The 27,825-nt window shown below is 36.4% G+C and overlaps 1 protein-coding gene across 4 annotated transcripts in view; it reads right to left on the reverse strand.

The window, feature by feature from the left end:
- LOC149542430 (P-loop NTPase domain-containing protein LPA1 homolog 2-like) overlaps window positions 1-27,825 on the reverse strand; it is a 60,888-nt gene that overhangs the window by 25,025 nt on the left and 8,038 nt on the right. For 2 of the 4 annotated variants that reach the window (XR_016355465.1, XM_089797368.1), the window contains exons 2-4: window positions 21,585-21,630; window positions 21,034-21,248; window positions 9,983-10,320 (exon numbers count right to left, since the gene is read on the reverse strand). Coding sequence is in view for 3 of the 4 variants with exons in the window: in XM_089797368.1 (XP_089653494.1) it covers window positions 9,983-10,320; window positions 21,034-21,248; window positions 21,585-21,630 (599 nt within the window). In the remaining variant the exon portion in view is untranslated. Of the gene's footprint in view, window positions 1-9,982; window positions 10,321-21,033; window positions 21,249-21,584; window positions 21,631-22,863; window positions 23,700-27,825 lie in introns of those variants that run through there. The other 2 variants (XM_089797370.1, XM_089797369.1) reach the window with 2 other exon arrangements.

A 27,825-nucleotide genomic window follows, 5' to 3' on the forward strand; every position in this document is an offset into this window, starting at 1 on the left:
CATAAGCTTTCTAGCATAAACAAAACTCGCACATCATCCACATAAAATAGCACAAGCATTGGCAAATTCGCTTATCAAAATACTTTGCCTTTATACCCTTTTCTTTAATTCACTGTCCAGTCGGCCTGAATAGCTGACTTACACATTCCAAAATTTATTATTATTATTTGCTAAATAAGGGTTAACATCTAGGATGTCATCCCTTTATTCCTAAGTCCTTGAATTGACAAGTCAATTCAATGCCTCAACCAGAATATCAAAGTTGTCTCTTGTACTCTGCTTCTGCAATGACAAACTGTTAACTAATTATTCATCCAAAACATGTGCCAACTGTTATACTAACTTGAGCAAATATAGATGTATCAATTAGACTCCTCATTCTACCATATCCCAAAATTATAGCCCTGTAGGTGATTATTCATCCAAAACACGTGCCAACTGTTATACTAACTTAAGCAAATATAGATATATCAATTAGACTCCTCATTCTACCATATCCTAAAATTATAGCCCTATACGTGCTTCTAGTATAACTTTGCTCCTTGACAAAAACAATCTAGTTGTACCCTGTTTTATCCTGTTACACTTAGGCAATTCCTTCACTCTAACATACCAAAAATATATCTTCAAAAAAAGCAGTCCTAACCATGCATAGTGTTTCCATTAATAACAACATCCATGCACTTACCTCTGCCAACTCTACCAACAAAATTATCATTGAAGACATACCAGGTTGTTTTTTTCCTTGACTCTAATGTTGAAAATTTTGAAAGTTCTTATTTTGATTATGGAGGTTTAGGAAAGGAAACTTGCATTTGGATTGACCATGGACCAAATGAATTGCATCAACTATTGGTCTTGCATGATAATTTTCCTGTTTGAAAATAGGGTAGTAAATATTTTTTCAGTCAAACTGGGAACCTTTACCCAAGCCTTGCTACTCTTGAACATCTTGAGAAACCATGTCAGATCAAGTGTATATATTAGTTCAGTCTTTGTCATCCCTTCAAGATTCTTGTACATAGTTAGAGTAGGTTTGTCTTGAACCACCTAGTTCAAGAGGATTAGGGTAGGTTTCCTTTCCATCAACTAAAATAGTTGTTTCCTTGTCAAGTTGGGAAGTTAATTTGCCCCGAGTCATTTGACTTGAGATTTCTTTGAGTGGCTCAGTTAGTTGTTTGGCTAAGTTTGCTTTAGACAGTCAATTTGTAGGTTTGCCTTGAGTAATTTGACCTCAGTAGTTTAGTAGTTGTTTCCTTTAGTTGTCTAGCCTCCTTTAGTTAAGTTGTCTACTTGGTTAGTTTAGCTAGAGGGCACCAGATTTGTGAGAAAGTGGGGTGTTCGACAACACATTGTGGTTGTTCTCCCAGTGGATTTATTTGGTATTATTCCTGGATATCTCTTTCTCAGCTTCCTTGAATTAGAATTTGGATTCTATTATGATCCTGGTGAGCGGCCTTCACTAGCACCTCAGGGTTTTGGTGCAATGGTTCGTTCCATGTGGTATCAAAGCCTCCACCCAAGTTTGAGTCTCAGAGCGAGTGGCAACGTCGGCATTTTAGTGTTCGTTCGGGGCTCATACGGCCAAGGGAGGGCCCACTGTATGGGTGCACATCCAGCCCAGAGTCTAGACTGCAGAGCGTGGTGAGATGTTATGATCCTGGCGGGCTGCCTTCACTAGCACCTCGGGGTTTTGGTGCAATGGTTCATTCGAGATTCCTAATGGGCTTATCTTTCAAAAAGGATTTGTACTAAATTTGGAATGAACTCACTCGTTAGGTCTGAGGCATCCAAGTCTTTCAGTTACTACATTTTACTCACCCTTAATTGCTCTAAGTACTTCAAGAGTTCTCAAGGTGAAATTGGGACTAGTAAAAATCATACGCTAGCTCCAGCACCACTATGGTTTTCCAAACCCTCCATTAGATTCATTGCTCATAAGCCAAACAAAAGATTGAAAAGAGAGAGAAAAAAGCAATGTCAAAAGAAAGAAAAGAAAGCAAAGAGAGAGAAAAATGTAAAAATGAAAAATGGAACGGTTTGGCTATAGGTGTGGAATATCTATACCAGTGCTACCAAATAAAGTCACTAAAGGTAGAGCAATGTCCATTGTTGACCACAACAATAACCTCATCAAGGCAATGGACACCTGATTGGCAGTGAGGCTCTATCGAGGATACTATTGGAGTAAGGATATCAAAATACCCAAGTCCAATGGATTTGAGAGGCTTTCTAGATTCTTCCCGAGCGGGGAATGAATACACTTGCACACACGTGTGTAATTGAGGATGAAGACCCTTAGCCGAATTTGTAGTCTCTTCCATTCTGAGTACATTTCCTAGTTGTTTGGTAGGTCGAAGTGAATTCAGTTAAATGTTTTTGGTTTTGCACAAGTTTTATTTTCAATCCTTTTGAGGTATTTTCATAGCCCAAGTCTTAGTGGAAGGGTAGAGTTCTAGCCTAAGTAATAAAGGTTGACATGCTTGGAGATAAGGGAAGGATTGTGAGCAAATTTGGAAAGTGGTGGAAATCCTCTAATCAGAGGATTTCTCCCGTAGAAATCCTCTAACTAAAGAACTTCCACCATTATCTCTCCCCAAAACCCTCAAGATTTTACTTTATGACAAAGGGGTATGATGCAAATTTGGTTGTAAGGGATCCTTTCTAAGGAAGGAAATTGATTGATGCAATGATGAAGAGAAGAAAAAAAATGGTAATTTTCCAAAGAATAGTTGTTGCAATCACATGTAGTGGAAATCCTCTCTCCTCATGATTTCCACCATTCTCTCATCAAATCAAAATGGACGCAAAATCATGCTAAGACATCGCAATTTGAAAATAAGTGAAGAATTAGCATAAGGTTGCGAAATGGCAACTTTTGGAAGTCTAAGTTGCAAAATCATATTTAATGGAAATCCTTTGACTAAAGGATCCCAACTGCGGTAATCCTCTCTCCAGAGGATAACCACCACATTAATCCTCCCAAGCCCAAAATTCCACTTCCCTCTAAGGCATTCAAAATTCGGTCTAAGGCATAAACTCAACATCATAAGTAAAAACAGAGCAAGAAATTATCAAGGAAGGTCGAAGAGGCAAAGAAGTGCAAAATCATGTTTGGTGGAAATCCTCTCTCCAAAGGATTCCTACCACATTAATCTTTTCAAACCAAGATTTCCCCCCTTTCACTTTGCACCAAAATGAACTTAAGTAAGTGTTACAGGCAAACGATGTTGAGTTGAGATGAAATTAATTGACAACAATGAAGGTTTGGGAAGTTTTAAGGCAAAGAAGGGTTAAATCATGTTTGGTGGAAATTCTCTAAACAAAGGATTCACGCTGCCTTAATCCTCTCAAACCAAAATTTTCCCCATATTTTACTTTTTGCCAAAATTGACTCCAAGAGTGTTAGAGCTAAATGAAGGCAAGTTGAAGCGAACTTGATGAGAAACAATAAAGTTTTGGAAGGATGAAAGGAAATGAAACACTAAGTAAATTTGGTAGAAATCCTCTAACCAGAGGATTCCCACCGTGGAAATCCTCTGAGCTCAGGATTTCCACCAATGGAATCTTCCAACATCAAGAATTTCACCACTCCATTTTATAAATTCGAAACAAAAGTTGAAGATAAGAGATGCCACTTAAGAAAAGATTCAATGATAACGAGAGAAAATATTTAAATAATTGTGTAAAAAGGCAAAAGCATATTTGGTGAAAATCCTCCGATCAGAGGATTCCCACCACAATAATCCTCCCGACTTGGAATTTCCCCCTTTTCCTTTGGCCTTATTTTCCTCATGTAAAATGAAAGACAAAACAAATGGGCAAATTGGAGAGTTGTGAAGATGAATTTTAAAGCTAGGTGACTACAATTGGGATGACTTTTTTATCGTGCTTGGGGGAAATCATCTGACCAGAGGATTTCCACTCATGAACTTCTTCTTCCAAGCCTCTAGAAATACCCAAGACATTGATCATTGCAAGAAGATAGAAAGCCTTAATCTTGAATAAGAGAAATATATTTTGTTCATTATTGATATTATTTTATTTTCAGATTTCTTTCACGAACTTAATGAAGCTTTCTTTTTTATTTTACAAGGCGAAAGATGGACATGATGTCAAGGCTAAGCTTGAGACTTCAAGAGGTGAACCACATAGATGCTACAAGAAGATGGCTCAAACTCGACAACTTAAGTGAGAAGGAAAGATTTGTGTTCAAGCTATCAACCCTCAGATTCAGATTGAAAACAAGAGGAATTCATGAAAGCACTAAAGGTCCAACTACATGTTGACATATTCAAGAAGAATCAGGAAAGATCAAGATCATGGGTTCATGAAGATGCAAGTGTTTCAAGTCAATTCCATGAAAAATCTCAAACACTGAGATATACTTTCTAACAATCAAGCAAGAAATATTTGCAATTTTAACAAACACCTACAAGCCAAGACTCCAAGCACAAGATAGGGATGATGATGTGGCAATTGTTTTTCTACTCCAATTAGAAATTTTCATTTTCAAGAACAGTCAATCACAACATGCTAAGTGTCCTAAATTCTCATTGTTTGGAAAAAAACATTGTAATTTTCTTATTGGCCCGTAAGTTGGTGCCTTCATGTAATTAGTTGTAAATTTGGCAACCCTAATTAGGGTTTGTGGGAAGAAATCTCAGCCCTTGATCTTGAATCAATCTTGGCCCTTTGTTGTAATGGAACTACTATAAAACACCAAGTACTTCTCATTTGTAATTCATTGGCTTAGAGATTGGAGGTAGTAGAGAGCTAGGAGATTAGAGTGGGCTACCAAAGGGAGAGACTTGATGAAGGTGTTGTTATAATGCTTGTCAAAATAATTGATAATTCATTATTGGTTCATGTGGATTATTTAATATTTCTTTGTAGTGTTGCATGGTTATTCCAATCTTTCAATTGGAGTAGATTCCTTTTCATGTTGAAGTAGTTTAGTTGAATGGAAGTTGTGGATGTTTATTTGCTTGACTCAGACAAATCAAGGCCACCAGCCTCTTGCTGATGGTAGGAGTACCTTGTGTGGTAAATCGATGGTTGGATGCACTTAACTTCTGTTGATGTTGAATCTTTAGCTTGCATCCATTTGATGGGATTGGAGAGGAGATATTGATTGAAAACAATCTAAGTGTTCCTTAGAAGCTTGCACTAGGTTGGTGGAGCCACTAGATTACATCTAGTAGAATCTAAGTCATCCATGATTCCTTGCATTTGCAGGTAGGAGTAGAAGTTGGCCAATTTAAGTTTGGGTTGGTGTGGAAAGGTTTGAAGATCAAAACTATACTTTCATTGTGTGTTGTAAAGTCAAATTTATAAGAAAAAGGGGTTGATTTCCATTGAATGAACCAGCCTATCATCACATCATAAAACTAAGTGAAGTCCACAATTACGAAGGAATCTTGAAGTCATTTCATGATCTTACTTTGCAAGCTTAGCATGTATAATGGCTTTATATCAAGAGAGGATTGAGTGTTTGGTGTTTCTCTTTGAAACATTAAGTATTTGATTCTGCATGTTGTAGTGGAACAAAACTCATATCTACAGACAACACCCGACCCAAGATAGCTATAAATCGAGCATTGATGTCGTAAAGACCCAAGCTAGTTAAAATTTGCATTCCAGCAATTTTTTAATCAGAGATAGGAGTTAAATCAGATGTTTTTGTCTCTTAATTGCTGATGGAATATGCAAATCTTAAAAAAATGCATCACGTGGTTCTTGGCCTCATTCATCGTATGGAATACAAGGAATGAACTAAACAACCAAATCTTTAATAACATTTTGTACAAAATAGATTCTAAGAAAGATGATTGCTCAATTCAGATATAATGCTTTTATCCCAGATTTTAAAAAGAAACAAATACAAACAACTCAAATTTAATGCTCTTAGCCAAATTTTAAAAAGCAATGAATTTTTTTAACTGGTAGAAATGGAGTCAAATATGACACGGGAATGGGATTTTCTATTGAACTTCAGGCTTCCTAGGCTAACTGTAAAGATGGGCACATAATTGGACAGCAGCTGACCCAGGATAGGTATAAATTGAGAATTGATGTAGAGTACAAACCCAAGCTAGTTAAAAACTGTATTCCAGCAATTTTTTAATCAGAGATAGGAGTTAAATCAGATGATTTTTTCTCTTAATTGCTGATAGAAAATGCATATCTTCTAAAAAAAGCATCACATGGTCCTTGGCTTCATTTTCATATACATGGAACGAACTAAACAACCAAATCTTTAATAAAATTTTGTACAAATTAGATTCTGAGAAAGTTTATTGCTCAATTCAGATATAATGCTCTTATCCCAAATTTTAAAAAGAAACAAATAAAAACAACTCAAATATAATGCTTTATCCCGAATTTTTAAAAAGCAATGAATTTTTTAATTCGTAGAAAAGAAGAAGTCAATAATTATTAATAACATAGGAATAGGATTTCTGATCGAACTAGAGGCTTCTTAGGCTAACCCACCCAAGATATCTATAAATTGAGCATTGATGTAGAGTACAAACCCAAGCTAGTTAAAAATTGTATTACCACAAACTTTTATCAGAGATAGGAATTAAATCTAGTGTTTCCCGAGTGCGCGCACCCGGGTCAAAAACCCACATCTCTGATGCGGATACGTCATGCACCCGAGTACCCCCACCACACAAAAAACACGGCCACACCCCGGTCGCACCTGTCAAAGCACCTGGATGGGACGCGGGGACACGAGTGAGTCTGAGGTGCAGGGGTGCAAAGGTGCACGCAGAATGCGGTCGATATGTTGGCTAAGAGTCAACAACAACAAAAAAAACATTTTTTGCAATTGTTTTTTATTGTTTCTTTTAGCAAGGGAACCCTAATTTGGTGTATATCCCATGAGTTCTCTTTCATTTTTTATATTCATATTTGAACAATAAATTTTGAATCTTTCATCTTTATCAATTAATAATATTAAATTGATAGTCAATGGTTGACTTACATGGTACTATGTGTGGTTTATATTTTTCATTTTTCATTATCATTATTATCATTATGTTTAAAAGTTTTAGCACTTTACTAAGTTCAATGGTCATTTGTAATGGTTATGAAGTTCCATGTTTCAAGTTCGAACTTATGGTTCATGAATCACATTTCAATTTTCTATACTCAACTATATTTGGTATGTTATATTGAAGTATCATTTCATAATTAGCATTTTAAGTCATATATATAGGATCTGGGCTGTTCATTTCAATGGAGGATCGATATCGACGGTCAGCATTCAATTTTGGGAAAATCAAATTCCCCCTGCGGTTAACCCTGCATGTTGCAAGCGGATAACATGTCCTATTATCCTGCCCCGCAGATTTCTTTGCCCATGGCACGCCATCAAGGCTAGTTCTTCAATGCCCAGCGACTTCTTGGACCTTGTTTCCACGACACATATGCCCTCCATGCCTCTTTAATGCATGTAATGATCAAATCTTTTGGATAGGATCTCTCTTACAGCTAGGTGCATTGATTTGGATTCTCCCTGTCACTTCGTGAGCAGATTGCACTTCAAGATCAGATTTCTTTCTGATTCTTAGTTATTACTCTCCTCTGCACCTCAACTCCACCTGGTTGGGTTTGAGCTCCATAGTTAAATCAGAGTTATGCCTGAACTCTTTAAAAGGCAATTGTAAATATGTTTTCAAGGTTCTTCTCTATTTGTATTTTGCAGCAGCATTATGCTCTGCAATTTTTGCCTTCCATTAATAAAATCTTTGTTTCTTGCCTATCTTGCCATTCATTTACTTGTGCATGTTTATTGCCTTGTAGTGAGTGTTTCTTTTCTACTTTCTAAGGTTTGCATGTTGTGTTTAATTTGTTGTTGATGATTACTGCACTGTAAAGGTGTCTTTCCTTTCAACGTTTGATTAACTCCAAACTTGCATGTGAGTTCTGAGAGGGTAGAATAGAGTCCAAATTTGTGTTTTTGGGTATTTCATTCATGTGTTGTGCAGTCATGGGCAGAGATTGTAACCATGTTCTATCCCGGTGCATCACCCCCTTTCCCTTTAAGCATTTTACTTTTTGTTTCTCTCTCCCTTTTCCTCTCGAGCAATAGTTTAGGTGCACCCTGATGGTGAGGAAGTCGGCCTTCTCCAGAGATTCAACTTTAGAGCGCAAGCCCCACACTTGGAGGTCGTTTCCATGTTACGCAAGGTCACTTGAGGGTCATACCTCGAGCAAGGGTACAAACTTTTGTGTCAACAATAGCAAAGTATACTGCAAATGTAAGTGCTCATTTGAGGACATCAAGCCATCATAAGTATATGAGACACAGAAAGGAGAGTTCAAAATGACAACCTATGATTCAAAGTTCAGAACTACTCATTGAAGTCTTGGGATAGATTCCATCTCCAAGATACAGTTTCAACCAATTTCATACATTTACATGCTACCAATGTCATACTTTTTAAGTGCTAACAATATGGCTACATGACCTCGTTTAGCCCTCCACACATTGCCAGAAATAAACCACATTCCCTAATTAGAGAAGTTGCAATTACCAGTATCAGTTCAAAGAAAGTGCATAGGCAAAAACCAGTTCTTAGCCATTCATAGAACCTTCTCCTACCTTCATAATCCTGATAGCAATATCACAGTTCTTAGCTGTTCATAGAACCTTCTCCTACCTCCTATATGCTTAGTTTAGAAGCCCAAGAAGAAAATAGAAGTTGTCCAGGAAAATAAGAAATCGTGAAAACCAAATCCCTTTGCTAAGAGAATGCATTGTGCAGTTGAAGTCCTATATCAAACAAGAGGATCGCATTCAACAACTGATGTGAAACAATTAGTTTCAGCTGCTCTGTCTTCAAAATCTTGGAAGCAGTCTATGTATGACCCAACCAATGTTTTCAACTCAACAGGAACAAGCAAACCAAAATATGCCTCATAAGTGGCAGTTTTCTCGAGCAGGCAGCTATGACTCCCCAAGGCCAAACCACTGATTGAAATATTTCAATTTACCATCAGATCCCTCATATGCCCAGGGATCCAATGGAGGTTAGTAAGAGGCCTTATCTAAAATAAAGAATTGTGTTGAAGGATGCACATTGTGAACAGCAATCATAAACACATGGGATACTTCAACCAATGATTGCCCCAAATTTCAACGCAAAGTTGTATTATGCATACAACTGAGTTACTTTTAACATCTCTAAAATGGCATTAAACTAGAATTAATTTGTTTGAGTCTCTTTGTTTTTTCTTAGACGTTGTCGACCTGTCCTTGAGGTACAGCTAATGCATCATGTTCAGTACTAAGAGCTGTGACAGATAGAACTGCTCACAATTTTGTTGTTTACTGAGATGGTTGGTTCAGAAAAGCTCATTCACATCAGTATAATGTCTTCCAAATTTTTCAATAAATTTAAGAAGATAAAACCATCTGGCATTTTGTGCAAGGAAAATTATATTGGAGAAAATTTCATGCGATATTTGATCAAAAAAGCGATGACAGGACTATGAGAAGTAAAGGTAAAGCTTGTTACTTAGGTCACAGTCAAGTCAGAGACCAATTTCAGATACTTCCAATTTTGTACCTCTGACTTTCATACTCGTGAGAGTATTTTGGAGTCATCCGAAGCTTGCTAATTCACCTACACCTGAACTAGAGATTGACATATCCCAGATAGTTTTCAAACATCTTCAATTCTACATATCTTCATTCTGATGTTCCTTGCATTTCTCAATTCATGTTTTCAAATCAAAGGAATATAGCCATTTCCATGTCTTCTCAGAGAAAACATCTAAAATGAGTCAATTGAAATTAGATCTTTCTTATTTTAAGAGCTGGTGTGAGTAATGCAGCTAAAGAAGTGAGTGTTTCAGGATGCATCTTTCATTGAGCTAGTGCTTCTGAAAGATTCGTACATGACTAAAATAAAAGCATTTGGGCATCGTGAGAAATTAAAAACATTCAAAAAGATAGTTCTGATAGTACCTGCATGCTATAACCAAATCAGCTCTTTGATTTGGACCCATGTAACGATATTCAGCAAGAGAATCACAAACAACATCCAAGAATTTTTCCCTTGTTGCTACAACTGAAATTCGCTTCTTGCATAAGGTTGGTTTCTTATCATTATCATTCAAAGCATCATTCCCAGAAGCCTCTTTTTTCTTCTGGTTTCCATGTTCCATGGAGCCACCTATTAATATGCCTCCTCCAACCTCAAATAAATGCTGGTGAGAAATTATTAATGAGCTTCCATTCTCATCGATCTCTCTAGTCTTGACAGGAATTTCATTTCTCATGATATCAAAGACCTTTTTACTAATCTAACACATCAAAAAAGTAATAGTTAGAACATAGCCACTCAACATCACTGAAACAATAAGAGTTTACAAAGCAAGATAAACATGAATTTCCATTATTTTCCAAAACGAAATTTAAATTTAAAAATCATGCCACCCTGCGCTATGGTACAAATTTGAAAGATGAGAGACCAAAATAATAATAATAATGTCACTGAGACAAGCATTCTTGTAAACTTGTTTCGTTAACATGTTTTGTCTGACCCATACAATTTTTTCTATAAATTACAATGAGAAATGTTAAGGCTATGATATATACATATGTCCAAAATTATGAGACCAAATACTTACATAAACAAGAGACCACACATTTCTCTAATTCAATTCAAAATTTATTACCTATTCTACAAAAGATTTCTCTCCTATCAAGGCCATATAATCACAAAAAAAAAGTCATTACTCATGGCTAGCTTCTATGCAAACAAATCAATATGGGATTCAAGTACCTCCAGTTTGGTGCTAATATATTTTACATTTCCACAGCTTGATTCTTTATACTGCCCTTACGATAACTACAAGACCCCTTGCATAGCTTCAAGAATTTCATTTCTAATCATATCACAATATCTATTCCTTAATCTAATATATCAAAAAGCCAGAGTTGGATTGTAGCCCATCTTAATCTAATATATTTAAAGGTAATGCTAATGATAAATGATTTTAAAATTTGAGAGAGAACATTTGTAAACAAGAGACCAAATGCACACTTCTTAAGTTCAATTTTAAATTCATTTAATCATGTTAACAATCCTATGTAAGATGTTTCCCTAATAGAGGCCCTTTTACAACAAATAATATTATAGATCATCATTCCAATTTCCAACCAAGCTTCTATGCAACTAAATTGAAATGAAGTTTAAATCCTGCAGGTAGGGCCTTATACTTTTCACAACTTGGTCCTTTACACTCCCCATTCACCAAGTCTGACAACAGCATCTCTTGTAAAAGCTAAAAATCAACACATCCTCAAAAAGTAATACAATATCTGTTCTCTTGCAGAAAATGTGATTGCATTCAGATTAAAAAAACTGTACCACTCTCAATCTTAAATTAATTTTATGGTCACCCATTTTCTACTTAATTAAGTGGTTTTAATTTGATCAAAAAAGACATCTCAAGTGAAATTGCATTGAGGGAAAGCATCAATGACAGAAAACATAATTCAATGGTGGATGTATTATTGAGGAAGGAGGTAATGAGGAAGCTCTTATATTTGTTCCTGTCAATATACATCTGTAAATGTTTAGTATGCTAATTCAGGAACCTTGAAGCATCCGACTTGTGGGAACAAATGGCCAAAGAACTTGACAAAGCAAAAGGGTTGTACAACAATGCTACCATGCTGAATAAAAAAGTTACAATAGCGTTTACCATGTCTCCTAAAATTTTGAAGCACTGGACTTACGAACATCTAAGTTTTGCAATAACCCCAGCTGGTTATATCTTTGACAAGCATCAAATTTCTTTATAATTAGTCGTTTGACATTTTGTCAAACACTTGTCCTGCAATGTCTTTACCTGTTGTTATTTGTTTCACTTTGTATTGTTTTGAATTTGTATGCTACAAATGGTGTTTTGAATACTTCTAATGATGCAAAAATGATTGGCAATGTAACAGAGATCATATGCTATCAAGTTTTCAACTTTCTCATGCACATGAGTGATTGAAATGAGTTTTTACATTGAGTAGACATATTGTCAAACACTTCCCGTGCATTCTAGGAAAAACAAATGACCAGCTACAGCCAGGGGCATTTTGACAAACATTTGGCATGCAATGTTCGCTTTATGAATTTTTTACAATCAATTACGATGTCAATACCCAAGCTCAAGATCGCTGCATTTAATAGATCACCAAATAGATTAGAATTTACAATGAACGGAAAGAACATGTGGTTTCCTAACAATGTTAATAAATTGTACAGCATCTTCATGCCCTGGTACTCCTAAAACCCTCACAGCAGCAGCAGAAGCAACCCAAATTGCAGACTTACGCACCTGAATATTTTTGCAGATGCTAATGGCACCTTTCAGCAGTAGTTTCAATTCCCAAGCTGCAAAGCAATGTCCTTGGCACCAAACGCTGAATGTAAATATCTATGTGCAGAATTCAAACCTCTTTGGTAGTAATTAAATTCACCACAAATTCTCAGCTCAATAACTTCTTCCGAGCCACAGCCAACACAGTAAAGGAAGATGCTAACAAACTCACAAAAAGCAAATCCCTCCTCAGTTTTCAATATACATTAAAGTTTTCAATATTTAAATTATCTCAGTCTTTGGATCTTTTGAATGCACCATTTTCTTCAAAGGTTACAAATTTGCTTAGTTCATTTAATTTTCATCCAGGGATGTAAATCCTATAGGCTTTAGATGTTTCAATATAGCCAACAAATATTCCCTTTTCCCTGAGAGTTCTAATTTGGATCTTTTTTCTTTGGGTGTCTAAAAGGGAAGCAACTGACTGGACGTTTTCAGAAAACCAAGAAATTATGATAGCATGTTTATGCAAGTATGTTGACATATGTTATTTACCCATTAGGACTTATGGTGTGCATTTTTGACCAAGCATAAGTAATTGTACGGTAGGAAAATGGAATCAATCCACCCCACATTAATGAAGGGGGAAGACCCAGATCCACCCCTTGGATTAGGTTTGATTGATACAAATGGAAGTATCAATGCAAACCCTAATGCAAAAGGGATGAATCACTCAGATTTATTTCCCTCTCACATCCACCTTAAGAGGGTTCAAGCAAGAAGATATACAATATAAATTGGATTAGGTTTGATTAATACAGAAGGAAGTATCAATGCAACCCGTAATGCAAAAGGAATGAATAACTCAGATTTATTTCCCTCTCACCTCCACCTTAGGAGGGTTTAAGCAAGAAGATATGCAATATAAATCTGAGATACAAAGATATGACAAAATGATAAAGTATATAGAAATGAAAGAGAGGAAGACAATATACCTTGTAGAAGACAAACATGAAAAATGGGCTACGAAACGACCTCTGAACGGGTTGATTTCCCCTCATAGGACTAAAAACTACGCTACAAACAAAACCCAAAAATTGTTCAGCAATTTGTCACGTGTGACCTAGGAAATTAGGGGAGAAATGGAGCATTAGGGGTGAACTCTGGCCCTGATGAAATGTGTGCAATGCTGATTCTGACTTAACAGTTCTAAAGAAAACCAAAAAGGGTATCCAAATCTGCAACCTGTTAGTTGATCTGAGATCTGAAACCTGCAAAATAAAGGATTTGTTTGTTTGTTGTTGGGGGGTTTGGCCCAGTCAAATCCTAATTTAGGAATTTACCTTGAATTGAAATAAAGATAGAATGCTAGCTAGAAGTGATAGATCTAACATAAAGCAATGTAAATCTATGAATGTGCTCTTGAACTTAGAATGTAATCATGTAGATGTAATATCCTTGACTCAACTTCAAAACTCTAGAAAGGAAATCAAAGTGACATCAAAACCTTCATGAATAAATGTGCTTGAAATCTGCCTCAGGAATGCATGTAGATGAATGTAGATCTTGAGAGGATGAATGTAGAAGATGCAACAAAGGATTTTAAATGTATAAAGGGAGATCCTGAATGTTGGAATGATCGCTCTTTCATAAACTCCTTCAATAGCTTGAATGCATGAATCCCTGATCTTCAACGGAGAAATAGCTTGAATGCCTCGAATGCTTAAAAAATGTTTGAACACTTGAATGCTTGAGTTGATCTTGAATGTTGGAATGATAGATCTTGCATAAACTCCTTCAATAGCTTGAATGCATGAATCCTCGATCTTCAACGAAGAAATTGCTTGAAATAGCATAAGTAATCATTAATCAAAGTACCACAGAAACACTAAAACAAAGAGAACCTAGATTTTTCTATAGTTTTAGCCACTTCTCTAGCATTTGTTCTATGTCTCTTGGATAAAGCCTTTCCCTGCACCAAGCATAAGTAATTATTAATCAAGGTACTACATAAATACTGTTAGAGTAAATAATTAATATTTAATTATTTATTCTATTACTTAAGCTTACTTAGATCATGCATTTATTTAATATTTTATATTTAATGCATGTAGTGGTTAGTTGTTGACAACACGGGAGTTTGTTCCCTTCTTGTTGTCATCCTTATCTTCTACCTCCTTCCAGCTTGTTCTACAAGCTTCCATGAGCTCTTTATATTCGGGCTCTCTCTCATTGTATCATTGAACAACAACATCATTTCTTATTGTAAATACATTTCTTCTTGTGTTTGCATTCATGGTGTCTCTCATGTCCGTTTAGGGTTTTGCCCGTGCTCCATGCTCCTCCCCTTCTATGGCTTCTCTTTGACAGGTTTCGCATGCAGGTGATCTTGGCGTCTTCGGAGTTGGCTTTCCTCAACTCCAACATGGTATCAGAGCCTTCCTGCTGCTGCTTCGTTGAAGAAATTTTGAAGCCGTGATTTGGAGTCACAAACCCTAGTTTGTTTGTGCAATTTTTCTTCAAATCAGGGGATCAGCAATTTTACGGAGCACTTTGGGACCGAACGGACATTACCATTGGATCCGGAAGGCCGTTTGCAGTCAGGATTCATATAAAACTTGTCGTTTTTGGAGACAGGGCAATTTTGGCGATTTTTTGAGGCCTCCAAGAGTCTGTCGTACGGTCGTACGGACGCAGCGACGGATTTTTTTTAAAAATATATATGTTTTCGGCAGCGCCGCCGCCGGGCCACCACCGCGCCACCTGCGCGCAGCCCGCAGTGGCCGCAGCAGGCAGCACCGCCCGCGCTCCGCCACGGCCCGGCCTCCTCCCGGCCGCCGCCCGTCCTCCGCCCTTCGCCGGCGGCTCCTCCGTCTTCGCCGCCCTGCGGCCACCGCCTCCCGATCCTCGCCGCCCACTCCGCTCTGCCCACTGTCCGACACGTGGACTGTATTCATCCAATCAGAGCCCGACAGCTCAGCCTGCCCGACAGTTGGCACTACTACACAGTCAGCAGAAGGTTATCCAATCCGCGCGTGACACGTGGCAGGCGTGCTACGTGGCACATTGCCACGTGGCCCCTGCCACATCATCATCCGTACCTGCCACGTGGTGATGCCACATGGCATTTTTTTGCGGCGACGGCCTCCAAGCCGTCAAATTTAATCGCATGACTTGCTGACGTCAGCGCTACATCAGCCCTTGCATGCACCTCTCCCGATTGCTTTTGGACCTACATGTGGTTTTTTGGCCATAACTTTTGCATACGGAGGTATTTTTCCGATCCAAAAGAAGCGCCGGAAAGCTGGTTCCGAGACGGAGATTTTGGTGCAGGTATTTTTTGGTTTTGATGCTTTTTTATTGCTCGTTTTTTCTGTTGAAGTCCGAAGTCCTATTTTTGACTCCGGCATGCATATCTTTTGCGTCTCATGTCAGTTTTTTGAAAACTTTATATTTCTGGAAAGCTGGTTCTGTGTACTCTTCAGAAATGTAGTCCTTTTTCTTTGTTTTTGGCCTCTGCTCTTTCTATCATAGTTTTGGCATTTTTGCTCTATGGTGGATATTTTGAGTATTTTAGGCCCGAGGATCGTTTTCCTGGCATGGTTTGCTTTCTTTTCGGCTGTACTTTCTTTTGGTTCAGCTCTTTTTCATTTTTGATCATTGTAGCTATCTTTTTGAAGCACTTTTTATTCTCGCACTGAGATAAATTGTCACTTTTGTATTTCGGGAGTCATGAACGTTGTTTTGAGTCAGTTGTGCATGCACTATTTTATAAAGCACCATGGGGGGGATTATTTGTTTGCTATTTTAGGCATTCTCCCTTTGTCAAGTGAGTGTCCCTTCCACGACATTAGCCCCATGCAGAGTCAATTCGACCGTGTCTTTATCGGTGTCTGTACCTCTTTCCCTCTCTCCTCGTTCTTGGTTCGTTTGCAGGAGATTTTGGCTCACCTTCTCAGTTGCTTGTCATCACACCCCGTCTGCATTAAGGGGGGGTTATGCTGTGTTCTAATGCATCCATGGTTCAATGGTTCGATAGTGTGAACTATGTATTTAGTGGTTGACCCTATATACAAGGCGATTGCAGTGGCTGGCTACCTATGCATTTCGGTGAGATGGATCATCTACCATATAGACATGCTCAGTTCGTGCCTTCTTCTTCCATGGAGGTTTCTTCAGATCAGCAGTTTGGCAGATTTGCAGCTTCTTCATGCTTCAGTGATGCTGCTTCTTCATGATCTCTCTTTGTTCCTGTTTTAGGGGACAATTTCCCTAGTTGGAGACTTCTTCAGCTCTTCACTAGGTTCTTACCTCTTTTTGGGGGAGGGTTTTTCCCACGTGATTTTCTCTCTTTCCCCGTTTACAGAGGTTTCATCTTCTTGCATTGTACTTGGGTACCTAAAATGGCCTCGTTGCCGGGACCCATTATGCATTTCATCTTTGTTTTGTGAGCTTAAGGCATTTCCCTAAGTTGCACTTAAGGGGGGGTGTTAGAGTAAATAATTAATATTTAATTATTTATTCTATTACTTAAGCTTACTTAGGTCATGCATTTATTTAATATTTTATATTTAATGCATGTAGTGGTTAGTTGTTGACAACACGGGAGTTTGTTCCCTTCTTGTTGTCATCCTTATCTTCTACCTCCTTCCAGCTTGTTCTACAAGCTTCCATGAGCTCTTTATATTTGGGCTCTCTCTCATTGTATCATTGAACAACAACATCATTTATTATTGTAAATACATTTCTTCTTGTGTTTGCATTCATGGTGTCTCTCATGTCCGTTTAGGGTTTTGCCCGTGCTCCATGCTCCTCCCCTTCTATGGCTTCTCTTTGACAGGTTTCGCATGCAGGTGATCTTGGCGTCTTCGGAGTTGGCTTTCCTCAACTCCAACAAATACAAATGCAAAAAGAACATAGATTGTTCTATAGCTTTTACCACTTCTCTAGCATTTATTCTACTTATCTTGGATAAAGCCTTTCCACTGAAGGTTTGCTCTTCAAATTCTTGGGACCTTGTGTTGTCCATATAAGCATGTTCTCTGATTTCACACCTTAAGATTTTTTCTTTTCCTGTCCTTGTTGATTCACTCACATGTGTGCTTAAACTTTTCCCAATTCCTGTCTGACATGTTAGAAAAGGACATTGTCCTCTTTCCATCTTAGAAAATTCAAGCCTAAGACACCTTGAAAGTTTCTAATGCAAGATTATCTTTGCACCAAATGTTGTTTTACTGTTTACATATGGACAAGTATTCATTTTGCAAGTACACATTCAAAAATCTGCCAAAATTACTTCATAAATATGTTCTACTCTAACGTTGAAAGAGCTATTTCTGTTCTTCATTCTTTCTCACCCTCTGTTCTTCATTCTTTCTCACCCTTGATAGTTATTTCTAATTGCAAGTGAAATTATTGAACTTTACAAGGTAACTTTTATCTACCAAACTTTTACCCTAGTAACATTAGTTTTCTTTATTCTAAGACCAACTAAATGATTTTAATACCCTCATAACTCCTGCTCTAGATCTTCTCACACGAATTTTGTGCCCCACATTAACTCACTACTTTTTTGCTTCTCCTCGTAGTAATTGGAGTAACAGATGCTCCCATCTAGTGACAGTTCATGTGAGATCCTCAACTATAATTGCAAATTCAATCAGCTGTAAAGCTTCTGTCTATCGTTGCTCTTTTCGCCTTAAATTTTTAACATTTTGCAGCATTAACTTGAGAGAAACACAACTTTCCCTATCGAATTTTTAGTTATTTTTTGTTTTCAAAATGGTTTATATTCACCAGCATCAAACAAGCTCTGTAACTGTATTATTTTGTCCAGTATATTGTTAAACAGGAATACTAACCATATTTTAATAAAGCACGGCAAGGAATGAAATGTCATAACTAGAATTGTGGAACTTGATAAGCCACATCAAGCAAAATTAATCTGTTACAATTCCACTTACATGTACACGTAGCCTTACCCAGGTGTGCATGCATTATTATGGTTGCTTTGGCAAAGGTAACATATCAACAGGGCCTAAACCCGAGTCATCATTGGGACGACCACTTTATCTTACCGCTAGATTACAGCCCTTCTGAACTTGCTAACAGCTCCTAACATATACTTTGTAGAATTTATGTTCTTCTTTATTGTTGACTCTGAAAAATATATATCAAGCAAGATCTTAAGAAATCCTGTAATGGGCACCCCTGGATGTCCCAAAAAACTAAACCAAATTGCTGAAAGGAATTATGTCAAACAGTTTGCATTCAACTTCTTAAAACCCCTTATAACTCCGGAAATCAAACGTTTATTTGTTTGTTGTGTTTCATGCATGGAAATGGTATCATACAACATAAACAAGAAAGAAACTACAATACTATGCAAAGTGGAAATGAACTGCTGCTAATAAAATGTTATTTTCAGAATTCATAAAACCAAATACATGGCAGATTTATCAACTCACTAATTACTTCAGCAATATTGTCATAATACTCCAGCCCATGCTTACGAACTTGCTGCTACAATACTTTGTCCTCCAATCAGTCCACTACCTTTATAATACCATTCCCTCCAAGCGGCATAAGCGTCAGACAAGTAGTGAAGAAGATATGAGCAAAATATCAAATCTGCCTGTAGCCGGAAATGCAACTAAACTGCCTGATAATGAAGCCAATAAGAAAGAATTCCAAAGGCCAAACCCCAAGGGAATGACGTCTAGAATGTTACAAGAGAGGATAGACGTCCTCAAATGCCAAGAACAAAGCTGCAACTCACACACCAATTTCTTCTCATATTCAACCTGTCTAATGAAGCCATAGATGCTTCATTTTATTCTATTCCCACGGGTCCGCTCAACTCATATGGGCAATGTGGGATAAAAGATGTGTAATATAAAACATATATTAAAATACCCCTTATGTCTCCCTTGGGTACACATCACCATAAAATAAATATTAAAGTAACACTTTAATATTTTACAATTAAATTAGACGTTACTTTAATAAAACTTCAGGCATTAAAATGTATTAACAATCGGACTCCGAATAATGCGAGTGATAGCTCATCGGAAAGCTCTCACCGAGGAGTATCGAATCCAATCACCAAAATTGACCTGCACTGTGTCCTGCCGACTTACTAAAAATAGTAAGTATGCCTGAAACTGAGTAAATCAACTTCGTTTTGGCCCAAACTGGAAATGACTAGGCCAAAACACTCCAAGATCCCATTAAACCCTTCGTTAGCCCTCGAGACCATGTAGAACAAGGCTAACGCACACACACTTGGTCAACTGCTAAAATGGGGACATTACAAATCCCTTCTTTGATTTTACTATTTGACAATGTACATGTCAAACACATTATTCTTCACCAAAGATACAGCTCCTGACCAAAATTGAAGTCTTAACTTTTGCAAGTAACTTACTATTTTCCTGAATTGGTTCTAGCGAAAAAGAAATTATCAATGCATGGTTACAGTAATGAATAATGTGCAGTCATCTTTAAGTTGGTTATTATTTAGATTGACACAAAACCACAGTCTATCAGTAAAAGAATTGACATATAATAAACATTAGCAAAGATTAATGATGGAGAGATTTTTTTATGCTTTCACAAATATTGTCATACTCATGACCTCCAAAGTTGTACCTTTTGTTTCATCTTATGATCTATCATCTGTAATAAAATGAGGGCTTATTTTAGATCACTGATGTTGATTCATGTTGAATTGCATTACCATGCAATATAGAATTATGGGGCATTTATTATTGTTTATTTAATTAAATAGTATCATACGGGTCAAATTTTATATCCCTTTTGCAATTTTGGCAGTATTGCTGTCACAGGTTAACCTAACAGAGATCATGGAGGCACCCTTCAACCTCCAAAAGCAGCATAACTAGAGAAAGATAAACATTTTGCACTTAAATTAAGATACACTGATGTTTAATACGTTTAACTGTTTGGAATATGAGAATAATGCAGGTATTATCATTAAAATGTTTGAATGTTCATTTAGTGTCTGTACATAGTGTTACTTACCATATGTCCATTATTTCAAACAAAATTGCTTTTATAATTCATATAAAGTTACGTGGTAATTTCCAGATGATGTGATTATCCAACTTGAATAAGTAGTACCTTCCCTAATGTCAATTCTTTCAGTGATATAGAACAAAAAAATCCTGATCTTAAAGCTTATCCATGGGGATAGTGTGGGACAGTTCAACAAATAGCAATGTAGCAACCATTTTAAGCTGCATCCTTCCCCAGCACAAGTTATTGTTAAATAGTAGTGAAAAATGAGGGAAAAGGCTTCCAAAGACAAATGCTTTCTCCTTCTCTCCAGTAGCAATCTAATCCTTTTCAAGTTTAGATCTTTACATTTTAATATATTTTTCATTACTTTTAACTTATTTAAATACTTATTGGTTTTATCTCCAATATATAGGTCTGCAGTCCACATAGAGAAAAGGGGACTCTATAAAGCTTCAATTAAGATAAAAACACTTGAAAGCCTCTTCATTTCACTCTCCTTACTCCAATATATTTTTTCAGTTTTCAAGTCAAGCATGTAATGTAAATAATTAATAAGTTCCTTTCTAGTCCCTGAAAACTCAGAAAAAAGTATGTGCATATATATTTATTCAATGTTTGATGACATTTAACACTAGCAATCAAGGATTAAAAAAGTACCTTGAATGCATGTCGTTGTTTACAACCCATCAACTGTAATGTGCTTTGCAAAACTGAGCGTGTATAGCGAAAAGATCGATTTTCCCTTTGGAGACTCAAATAATGTGATTTTTCTCCTTCCTCTCTGTCTGGTGAATAATCATCAACTACAATGATGTAGAAAAGTTTATGTGTCTCTGCCATTGTGTCCTTATAACTTGGGAACCTTCTACAAGCTGAAAAATGAAAAGCAACTTTGAGAGAAGAAACCAAGTTTCTGGATCAGATCAAATGCCTAGAATATAAATGCTTTGAGAACCATGTCTAGAATCTAAAATGAAAAGAGAACCAATCAAAATGATATGATTTTGGCCAGCTTATAAACTATCATTTCATTTGGAAGACAGGCAAACTTTTTATTGATCACAACAAGTTTGCAGCTACCCGAAAGGAAAGAAAGGTTGTTGATATTGGATTATCTTGCATCAAGAAAAACAGGAGTCTGGCAAACAAGAGTATCTTCCTTCTATCATTATTAATATCCAAAAATCTTTTCACATTCCTATACTTACAGTTTTCAGTATCCAGATAAGCAAAGTTTTTGGTCAGCTTATAAACCTGTTCCAACATTGCAAGACAAGCAAACTTGTTATTGATCAAACAAACAAACACGAGCTTCTTATCAAATAATTCAAAATGTCAAATGCCAGACAATTATTAACATAAACTCGATAAAATATATCCAAAACCATCAACAGTCAAACAGGGATATTAAAAACCCCATGCAATTGAAGACACGGAATAAACTAAGAACAGTGAATACATAAAATCTAGCAAAGACTTGCCAGCAAGTTAAGTATTAAAAAACAATTACACAGACGTGAAAGGAACTGCAGCTACTCAATAGCAACCATTGTGTAGAATGCTTCAATGAAACACTGACAATCAAGATCTCAAAGAAACCGCATACAAACCAATAGTGTGTTCCCTATTGATTCACAGTGCACGATAACCTACAACTAATCAAACAAATTATTCGAGGTAGTAGTTGAAATGGAAATAAGAGAGGAAAACCCAACTTTCGAGCAAAATGGAGGGTAAAGATAGCAAGACTAGAAAAATCCTCTGAGTAATCACAGCAAATGCTTTAAATATATCTTAAAACTAAGTTTTCAAAATTAAATTTAATATTTTTCAAGCAGAATCCACTTAAAATATATCTTAAAACTAGCTTCCAATGTGAAAGTGTGCAGAATATATATAACTGCCTTTGTCAGCACACAATCATACGGCCATAAGCCCCTATCAGCACAAGATAGTCCAAGCTATTAATAAAATAGATTAAAATACACCTTGAAAACCTACGATTTAGGTCCGATAAAACACTCGCCGGAAAGCATTCTAAGAAAACTATTAATTGAATTAAAAAGCATTGCATCGCATTTGATAGTAAATATAATAAATTATTACTCAATTACAAAACATAGGCTGAACTAAACATATGACCTGAAACAGGCATGGAAACTACAAATATAGCACATTTATACAGGTCTGGGCAAAAAATGTTGCAGAAAGCAAAAATCTTAATGTATACAAGGCAAGAAGAAATTAATTAAGAGAAATACTTAAAAGAAAAGACAGTGATCAGTACAAACTAAAAATACAACAATCTACGAGTAAAATGAAATGAAAATATTTTCCGTCCTTTCCAACTTCCTATGTTTCTACAAATCTTGAGGTGAAATTCGTACACAAAATCTCAAGGAAAAAAACGATTTAAAAAGCAGTGCAAAACGTGAATTCAAGATTTTCTGAATATAAAACTACTGCAAATCATAAAAACTAACTTGCCTCTAATCTTGCTCAGGAAAACCGCAAAACAGCTAAAAATGGCGCCCAAACTTCATCCGCATACGATCCGAGGTCATGTCAGCTCAAATTTGTATCGTTTTAAAGTGATTTTTCTTAAAATACAATCAACCAGCATAAATGCCTTTCATATTTAAGCCTACGAGCTCAACTCGTCCCTCATTTCCTTTGCTCTACAGTACAACACCCCGCACGGCCTTCGTGGCGCCTCCTCTTCAACTCCATTAACTGAATTAAGTAAGACTTGTCTTAACCCTGGTTAACGGGTTGCTTTAGCGGCAAAATAGCATAGACTATATCCTTTAACTTCGCAATGGGCGCAAAAAAAATAATTTAAAAATATGAAGAAAAAAAAATCGACATTGCCGCTGACAGAAATCAGGTTGAATGACAAAAACCTGATTGACAGAAACTTTGTTTGATTTGATGTGCGTTTCAAGGGCGGCCATTGGCGAGCAAATCTAGACGGGAATCTCTTTGTATCATTTCATTTCTTCCAAAATTTTACAGCTCTCCCACGCATCCCAAAGTTATATCTTCATTTTCATGACGCGTTGTCAGTGCCGATTCGGCGACGCGCTCATCGATGTCATATTTGACGGATTTTGAACGCCAAAAATGGTTTCAGATCATAACGTACACTGGATCGTCAGACAGTTCAAACGAGCGTCGAACAGAATTTATAATTCAATGTGAAAACATACTTTTTTAGTTCAATGTCGCACATAATTTTGTTAATCAATATTTTGCCTTCGGAGTTACGCATATCACCTAATTAAGGACGGGACGTTCCATTTTGAGCGTATTGACCGGGCAATAAACACCACCGCCGCACGTTAGTTTGTCTTAATCAACATAAAATTTAAAAATATTTGGTGAAAATCATACGCACAAACAAATAAAATCGAAGGTGCTTTTCTCCCATTTGAAAAAGTCCACCCTAATAGGAGAAATAGGCCTGCTTCTATTTTTTGGAACTTTACAAGACTTTAATGTAAAGGATTAATTTGAGGTCAAATACCTCCTCAAAAGCGACAGGTCTTTTATTGTGACGAAACATGTTAAATAACACGAATCAAATCGTTTTCATTTTGTTTTTCTTTCTTCGACGGAGTTCGTTGTGCCTACTTATCTAATGGTTATAATAATTATATTTCATTATAAATTACAAGTATTTTTGACATTGACTCATAGAGGGTAACAATTGTCAGTTTTCAAATGAATGTTCTTTTTTAGAAGGCGAGCAAAGGCATCCTAAGAAGCATGAAACGTACAAACTAACCAACCTAGCAAGGGCCATCATAAAAAATCTTTACTACTTCATATTGGAGCACAAGCCTATAGGTTAAAACATCTTCAACTATGAACCAAGGATTGAAGAGTATCCATTCACTAAATTCACCTTAGGCACAATCTCGACCCCATCCCTTACAATGTATGCTTTGCACTCAACAAGACTTGTTCCCTAGTAGACTCAAAAAGGATTGAAGAGTATCCATTTCACTAAATTCACCTTAGGCACAATCTCAACCCCATCCCTTACGATGTATGCCTTGCACTCAACAAGACTTGTTCCCTAGTAGACTCAAAAAGGATTGAAGAGTATCCATTTCACCAAATTCACCTTAGGCACAATCTCGACCACATCCCTTACATTGTATGTCTTGCACTCAACAAGACTTGTTCCCTAGTAGACTCATTTTGAATGGTGAGAATTTCACACGTGTGCCCCTTTCTTTCCCTTACATTTTAAACACTGGGTTATCCTTATGCATTGACTAGCATACAAGATGTTTTGCATGGAAACAAAAAATAATTATATCCTAGCATGTTCCCATCGTGACTCATCCCTAAGACTAGATCTAAATCTACATCTTCACCATTCATCACCTTAGTTTAAATTTGTGGGTGTGTTGTTGACCAAATCACGTAAACCTACAAATGTAAACAACAAAGAAGTTAAATTTTGAGTTATGTGCACTAATCTTGTGTCTCCTCCCATTTTTATCCATTATGAGCTGAGAAGCGTCTTATTTCAAATTGCATGCTTCGGTCGTATATTGAAGGACTATTTCTCTATTTTATATTATCTAGAATTTCATGGGAACATACATGCAGAGCATCATAGAACATGGAAATTTTAATCATTAGCATGCAACATCATCCTGGGCATATTACATATATTATTGTCATCTTCAACCATGGTTTTAAAGTCATTTGATAAAATCCCCCAAGGACTTGCCTAAAGAGTAAGTTCCAACATGATTTTATTTCTATTACAAAATAGTATATTTTTTAATAGAATATTTTTTAGCACATCAAAATTTGCAAAATAGTATGTCTCTTTAAAAAAAAGGTTATATTCACATGGTTTTCAACCTTAAAATTAAATCATTCACATGTCATTATTCAGTCCAAGATGTAAGGGTTAGAGTTCACTACTTGGTGTGTTGGTTAAACAATGGTGGTGTTGTCCCCACCCAAATTCAAACCTTTGAAAGGTTATTTTCACATGTTTTTGAACCTTAAAATTAAATCATTCACATGTCATTATTCAGTCAAAGATGTAAGGGTTAGAGTTCACTACTTGGTGTGTTGGTTAAATGAAGGTGGTGTTGTCCCCACCCAGGTTCAAAGCTTTGTTGGGTCATTATGATCACAGGCTTCATGTGTATTTATTGATCTAATGTGCTCACAAGTTTGGGCCTCAAATATGTAATAAGGGGATGAGATCCTCCACTTTTGGCCTCACTAGTTAATAGCTCTGAGTCAAACTGTTTCATTTGGAGTTGAAGAGCATATCATGTTAATGTCATTAGTCATGTAAAAAATTTTAACAGGCACTTCAAAAAATATTGAAGATGTAAGGGTTACTACATTTGAAACATATATAGGAAGCAATACAATAGTTTTGATATCACTTTCCACAAAATGCAGAAATTGATCCATAGCACAAATTCAAAGTATAATGGAAGTTAAGGAATAGTAAGGGCACCCAAAAGGGAACAAAAATAAGCAATAGAGAAAGAGCATACAACAACAAAGCATACCTCTTAGTACCTCATAGAATTCACCATTTTTATTAACATGTCATGGTGATCACTTTCCACTCAATCCTAACTAGGTTATGTGAATGAAAGAAACAAGCCTCCTAGTGCATAGGATTATGGAAGCAAGAATTTTTCCTGACCGTTGACAAAGGCATTTTCATTAGCAAAGCATGATGTAAATCTTCTAAAGAAAAGGGTTGGGAATAATTTGTCAATGGTTACCACCAAACTAACCAGATAGCTAAAAGCTCTAAAAGAGTGAACATTGCTCTAAATTCTAAATGTGATGCAAAGAAGGATTCTAATGATATGATCTTAGCAACTCTTCTTAGTGGTTTGAATGAAGAGATAGAACCAAAGTCAATATACCTTAGAGTATACCACGAAGATAGAAGTAGACAGTGATGTGATGTTTGAGCATCTACCAAAAGAATTTCTCTGAGAAGATACATGGACCATGGGATAGATTTACATCCTAGTGTGCATGCACTAACTTGAGCTCCTTATTGCCTCTCTGGTCTAAATATGATAGAGTTGAAGAAGCAATTGCTAGAACTAATGAAGAAACAATTGCTAGAACTAACAAAAGTGGAAACCGTCATTACAACTTGTTATAGAGCTTCCAAGTTTTGAGTTATGCTATTTAATATCACCAAATGTACATGCAACATTTAGCACCATGATGAGCAATATATTTTACAATATGTTGCACCACTAGGTAGTATTATATATAGATGATATACTAATCTATAGAAAGATCCTTAAGAAGCACCATGATCTTCTTATTGGGGTGTTAAAGTTATCACTAAATAATCAACTCTACATAAAGGAGAAATTTTATTTGCACAACAAGAAAATAAATTCTTAGGTCATATAATTGGCCATAGATTCCTCAAATCAAACTCTAAGAAGCTTTGTACCATCCAAGAGTAGGATTCACTTTGCAATATCATGAGGTGAGATAGTTTCTTGGTTTGCCAATTACTATAAATTGTTCATGCAAGGTTAATCTGAGATAGAACCCCTTCTAATCAATCTTCTAAAGAAGATTGTGCTCAAAAGTGAAGTGCTAAGTTCCTGGAAAGAAAAACTTGGAAGGTAGGTTGTAGAGCCTACCCTCGTTCACATCTTCTCTGGACATATTATTGCTATTGTTATCAGACTTTGATGGACTAGTTTATGCAGATGGATTAGTGGTATTGTTTTGACACTATCAGACATTATATTAGGGATTCAGTTATCATGTGATAAGATCATTTAGACTTCACATTTCATGTATGTATGATGATCACTATATTGTTTTCAGTTACTGCTAATGATTAGTTAGATGGTTGATTATCTTATGTGCTTTATTATGGATACTTACCCCATACTTGCATGTGTATGGTGTGCGTGTTTTCTTATTGTATGGCATTTATGATGTGGTTAAGGAAGGGAGTCGTAGTCACCTGCTTAGTCGGGATCTACACGATGCACCACTTCCTGCCATTGCTTGTTTAGCTTAGCACTATATATTTTGTATGTACATGCATGGCTTTTCTGCAGGTTGCAGGTACCGGGTATCGACTTCCCTGAATTGCCAGGATGAGTGTACCCTATTATACTATCTCAATGATAAGAGAGGGGAGATAAATTCTCGAGTCCAAATCCCAAACCCTAAAACCATTTGTCCTAGTGAGTTAGGACAAGTATCTGAGTTGAGTACCCACTGAATGTGTCGGATGACATATTTTGTAATTTTTAATCTTTTAGACTGATTTGGTATGAATTGTTCTATGATGGGTTTTCATATTTTATCATGAAGGTCCATGGTGAATTTTCTATTAACTAAGTTTTAATAAATAGATTTAATTAACAAATTAATTATTTGAGAGATTAAATATCATGATTTTGA

Source organism: Cupressus sempervirens, chromosome 8 (genome assembly GCF_028749045.1).
Source record: "Cupressus sempervirens isolate cs-2001-9-10 chromosome 8, ASM2874904v1, whole genome shotgun sequence".
Lineage (NCBI taxonomy): Eukaryota > Viridiplantae > Streptophyta > Pinopsida > Cupressales > Cupressaceae > Cupressus > Cupressus sempervirens.